Genomic DNA, 5673 nt, shown 5'->3' on the forward strand with positions numbered 1-5673 from the left:
CAACGGAAGGATTTTTTGCTGCTGTGTCTGAGGAATTATTTGTCTGGATGTCCAAGTCCCACAACACCATGAGCCTGGTTCATCAGCATGTCAGACAGCGTCTCTGTCCATGGCTCTGGGACCTTTGGGGAAGCAGTGACTCTGAAAAGGACCAAAAGGTCGTGGTGGAAACATAGCTTCCAATGCAATGCTGTAGCAAAGACGGCTAGTAATGATTCTGGGATAGATTGGCAGGGGACTAGGAAATAGCAGTAACGAGGCGATATTACCTCTTTAAATGGGATTGGTTAGACCATTGATGGATGCTGTGTCTAGTTCTGCTGTTCACACTGAAAAAAAGATGGTGTCAAATTAGCGCAGGTTTCGAAAAGAGCTACAAGAATGATTTGTCGACTGGAAAACCTGCTTTAGAGATTCATAGTTTACAAGGGCTGAATGGACCGTTGCGATCATCTACTCTGACCTCCTGTGTAATGTGGGCCATAGGAGTGCCCCTGAATTACCCTGTTTAAAACAGAACAAACCCCTCCTCCTCCCCCCCCACCCAAATCCTGATTTAAAAATTCCCAGTGCTGGAGAATCCGCCATAACCCTTAGTAAGTCTTTCCCAATGCTCAGTTGCCCTCACTGTTCAAACTTTGCAACTTATGTCAAGTCTAAATTTGTCCAGCTTCAACTTCCAGCCATTGGATCTTGTTCTACCTTTTTCTGCTAGACTGGGAGCCCATTATTGTTATATTTCTGTTCCCCGTGTAGGCATTCATAGATTGCGGTCAAGTCTCCCCTTCACCTTTTCTTTGATCAACAGGAGAGATTGAGCTCCTAGAGGTTTTAATTAGAAGGCCTGTTTTCAATCCTTGTGTCACACTCATTGTTCTTCTCTGAACGACCCCGAATTTTTCAACAGCCTTATTTAATCGCTGGCACCAGAAATGGACATTGAATTCCAGCAGTGGTCGTATGATTCTAAAACACAGAGGTAACAGAACCTCTCTACTGATACTCGAGAGTCCCGTTTCTGCCTCCAAGGTGTCCAATGGCTACTTTGGCCTCAGTGTCGCACTGGAAGCTCATGTTCAGCTGATTATCCCCCGTAACCCCAACACTGTTTTTCAGAGATATTGCTTCCAAAGAGAGTCTCCATTCGAATAAGGATGGCCTGCATTCTTTGTTCCTAGATGTATCATTTTACATTTAGCCATATTGAAGCAGTGTTTTCTTGCACCCATCTCACCGGGCGATCCAGAGGGCTCTGTATCAGTGACCTGTCCGCTTCTTTAATTACCATTCCCCCAGTCTTTGTGTCATCTGTGAACTTATCAGTGATCATTTTAAGCTTTCTTCCACAGCATTGATAAAAATGTTAAATAGCTTAGGGCCAAGACGGGACCCCACTCAAAACAAACATGCTTGACAATGATTCCATTTACAGCTATGTTTTGAGATTTATCAGTTAGCCAGTTTTTATTTTTCTAAGCTGGGGGCAAGCAAACAATATGTGTTTTAATATGGCTAAATATAAATGAAAACGTCTAGGAACAAAGATTGTCGGCCATACTTTCACAGCGGGGGGCTCTGTCCTGGAAAGCAGTGACTCTGGAAAAAAAAATGGGGAGTTGTTGTGGATAATCAGCTGAACGTGAGCTCCAGTGTGATTTTTTGTGTCCAATTGCTAATGCAATCCTTGGATGCATAAACAGGGGAATCTCAAGTAGGAGCAGAGAGGGTTATTTTACCTCTGGTTTTGGTGCTGGTGGAATACTGTGACTGTGGGATAAGCTTCAGTCACCACTCGGCCCTCGTTACTCACCAGAGAATGCACACAGGAGAGAGACCCTACACGTGTGATGACTGTGGGAAAAGCTTCCGCTGGCGATCATCCCATATCACTCACCAGAGAATCCACTCGGGAGAAAAACCTTACAGTTGCTCTGACTGTGAGAAAAGCTTCAGACAGCATTCAAACCTTCTTAAACATTACAGAATCCACTCAGGAGAGAAGCCCTGTAAATGCCCCGACTGTGGGAAAAGCTTCACTCAGAGCTCCCGCCTTACTGAACATCAGAGAATGCACACAGGAGAGAGACCCTTTAGTTGTCCCGACTGTGGGAAATGCTTCTTCGTCAGCTCAACCCTCATTCACCATCAGAGAATCCACACTGGAGAGCGACCCTATAAGTGTTCCGAGTGTGGGAAAAGCTTTGTTCGGCAATCCCAACTGGTTATACACCAGAGAATCCACACAGGAGAGAAGCCCTATAAATGCAATGAGTGCAAGAAAAACTTCAGTGACAGATCAGACCTCACTAAGCACCAGAGAAAACACACTGGAGAGAAGCCCTACAAGTGCCCCGATTGCGGGAAAAGCTACTGTTTCCGATCAGACCTCACTAAACATCAGAGAATCCATACAGGAGAGAAGCCCTTCAATTGCCCCAAATGTGGGAAAAGCTTCGGTCGGAGATCTAACCTTATTATACACCAGAGAATCCACACAGGGGAGAGACCTTATATATGCCCTGAATGTGGAAAAAGCTTCAGTGACAGATCAGACCTCACTAAGCATCAGAAAAAACACACGGAAGAAAAGCCCTACAAATGCCTTGAGTGCGAGAAAAGCTTTGATCGGCACTCAAATCTTATTATGCACCAGAGAATCCACACAGGAGAGAAACCCTACAATTGCCTGGACTGTGGGAAAAGCTTCAGTCGCAGCTCAACCCTCACTACACACCAGAGGATCCACACGGGCGAGAAGCCCTACAAATGCCCTGGGTGTGGGAGAAGCTTCAGGGACAACTCAGCCTTTATTAGGCATCAGAGAATCCACACGGAAGAGAAACGCTAGAAATGTCCGTGTCTCCGGATGGACCAAGTGAATAAGACCTGTGCCGATTCCTAGGAATCTCAGAGGTCAGGCCAGGCTGGAGCGGGGAAGTGATGAGCACGTGCCATAGTTATTAAAGCAGAGAATGAAATCACCTTCCTGGACTAGAGCTGTGCAGAGCAAGAGGCTGAGGTAAGTGTGACTGGATTTGATTATTACGTCTCGAGCTCTGGATATCCTCTGTTCAGTTCTGCGTTTAAGTTAATTACCCACAACTGGTCGATTCGTTCTCTAATTTAGGGGTGTTCTTGGATTCCTTGCTGACACTAAGATCCCCAACATCCACAAGTAACAGTTTCTATCATCACCAGTTGGCAAGGAGACGCCATCCCATCCTAGTGGATGAAGGCCTGGCCTTCTTCAGTCACACCTTTGTCACTGCATGGCTGGACTACAACAAGGTGATATACCTGGGCATGAACTCATCAGCACTTAGGAAAGTCCAGCTACTACAGAACACTGCAGCACATCTTCTACCGCGGACGCATCAGGCCATAGAACATCAAATCAAGTTCAAGATCTCAGTCCTTATCTCTGTGTCCAGAGCCCTGGATAAATAAAACGCCATCTACAGCTCCAGCATGAAAACCACGGTCAACAACTTTGCTCCTTTTGCACAATGGAACTTTCTACAGTACGGGTAAATCTTGTGTGTGCATGAAACAGAACTTTCTTGGAGGACAGTCCGAGACTGTGGAATGAGCTCCCCCAGGAACTAAGGACCATCGCAAACCTCCCCACCTTCTGCTCCCAATGCAAGCCACGTTTTTGTGACCCTGCCTTCTCTATCACAAATACATAGCATTGCCTACATTAAATAAGTCACTGCATTTTTTTAATTTATTAAATATTTTCAATCTTTTTTTCCTATAACAAACAGAAGGAATTCCAGGTGTCAAAATTTAGAACAAGTTTAAAAGTACTGTACGTCAGAAAAGAGAAAAGACCAAGATGTTTACACGTTGTTTGGACTCCCATGTATTCCCAGCACACCGGTTTTTATGGCACATATATAAATAAATAAGTAAAAATTAAGGAAATCAAAATCAAAGAGGAAATAGGTTGTGGGGGTTGTGGAGAGGAAGAGGAGAAGGGATGAGGAGGAAGAGTGTGATTTATTTCCTACCTTTCATCCAGGTCTCCTGCAGGGATCATCAGTCGACAACTTCTAGTAAACTGTCCCAAAGATAATCCAATTTTCCTGGGGTTTGCTATGTATTGTGTGTCCTCCTTTCCTTTGCAATCAGATCTGCCAAGCAGCTACACCAGCCTCTGTGCCCTGAGGGGGAATTTACTTTTCCAATGTAGCAAAATGTGATGTCTCAAAACCAGTAAATCTCTGTGAAGCCATTCCCTTTGGTATAGCCTCCATTTGCTGGATATATGATCCCTTTTGCAGGTGTCTGCTTTAAGGCTGAGTGAAGCCTCTAGAATCTTGCTAATTCCGGTTTTAATATCATCCCAGAAGCTTGAAACAACAGGACGTGACAAAAAATATGTGCACGGATGGCTCCCGCACCCCACACCTCCAACACGGATCATCGGGGTTAGCTTTAATTTTGTCAATTCTTTGGGGTGGCCGATTCAACGTAAAGATGATTTTGTTTGTTTCTTTGTTTATTGAATGGCATGCAATTGGAGGTCTAGGATCACTTATTTCATATCTTGTATTGCTCAATTCCATTATGGGAGTGAGATTTTTTTGGCAATTCTTCGTTCCATTTTTGCCTTATTGCATGTTAACTTTTGGTGGGTCGTTAGGAACTCAAACGTCGTCGCTGCCAATCTGGTGAAATGGTACAACTCTTTACAAAATGTAAGACGTTCGGGAGCTTTGGACAGAGCAAGTGCATCCGGGCTGAATTCAAAGGTGAGGAAGTGAATAATTTGAATGTGTTGCAGCAGGGATAGCAGGCAGCCTGGACTTGTTCCTCTCTGTAATGAGAACGGTTCTGAAATATAGCTAGTGGTGATCACTCGGCAGGAGGGATAGTGTAGAACAGTTTAATTCAATTAACAAAGTGGTCGCTGAATTCCTTTCTCTTAAGGACCATAAAGACATAATCCCAGGCAACCCTACTGAAGTCTTCTTAATGCGACCAAAAGTTCCTTTGAGTGCTGCGATATTATATTGTGTTGACGAGATACGTAAGGTTGTAATTAGCTAGCTATGTAAATACATTGAAGCTAATTTCCAGGAATGTCAATATACCTGATCAGCTGAGTAGGGAAGAAAAACAACAATAATAAGAGATTCTATTTAAAAGTTAATCTGCTGCTGGTGGCATGGACAGATAACAAGGTCCCAGGGTAACTACAGTTACTGGGCTAGAGAGAGAGAGAGAATCCAGTTTGTGTAACTCAAATTGGAGTCTGATAGAATCCCTGAAGTGAGGTGTCTACACGGGTAAGTTTGTCGGGTGTGTGTTTCCCGCTGTAATTAGCTCAGGATAACCACAGTGAAAGAGTGCGTCCACACAGCGCCGCCCTTTTTCAAAATAACCACATGGCATTCTGGTTGGATCGCCCGCAGGGAGGTGTTCTGCTGCTGGATTCTCTGCCTGGCTGGATTTGGCTCCTAGTGCACCATGGTTTTCCTCTTGGAATTCTGGGGCATGGGGTCAAACTAACAAATGCCCACAATTCCTCGCCCGACATCCTGTAACTCACCTGCTGTTGTGTGTGTGTGGGGGGGGGGGTCCTGGTTTGTTTGTTTTTTGTTGCAGATCAGCACAATTTTCAAACTGCTCTCAGGCAGCAGGGAGAAAACACCGCTGAGCTGCACT

At 44.7% G+C, this 5673-nt stretch overlaps 1 protein-coding gene across 1 annotated transcript; it reads left to right on the top strand.

The window, feature by feature from the left end:
* Nucleotides 1-1816: 1816 nt before the first annotated feature.
* On the top strand, nucleotides 1817-2607 carry LOC112122858 (zinc finger protein 271-like; the record flags this gene model as incomplete). Its single annotated transcript, XM_029913893.1, has 1 exon — nucleotides 1817-2607. A coding segment is annotated over exon 1 (791 nt), but the record flags the coding sequence as incomplete, so codon positions are not given.
* Between the last annotated feature and the right edge of the window lie 3066 nt (nucleotides 2608-5673).

Source organism: Terrapene carolina, unplaced genomic scaffold (assembly GCF_002925995.2).
Source record: "Terrapene carolina triunguis isolate 2854851 unplaced genomic scaffold, T_m_triunguis-2.0 Scaffold7029, whole genome shotgun sequence".
Lineage (NCBI taxonomy): Eukaryota > Metazoa > Chordata > Testudines > Emydidae > Terrapene > Terrapene triunguis.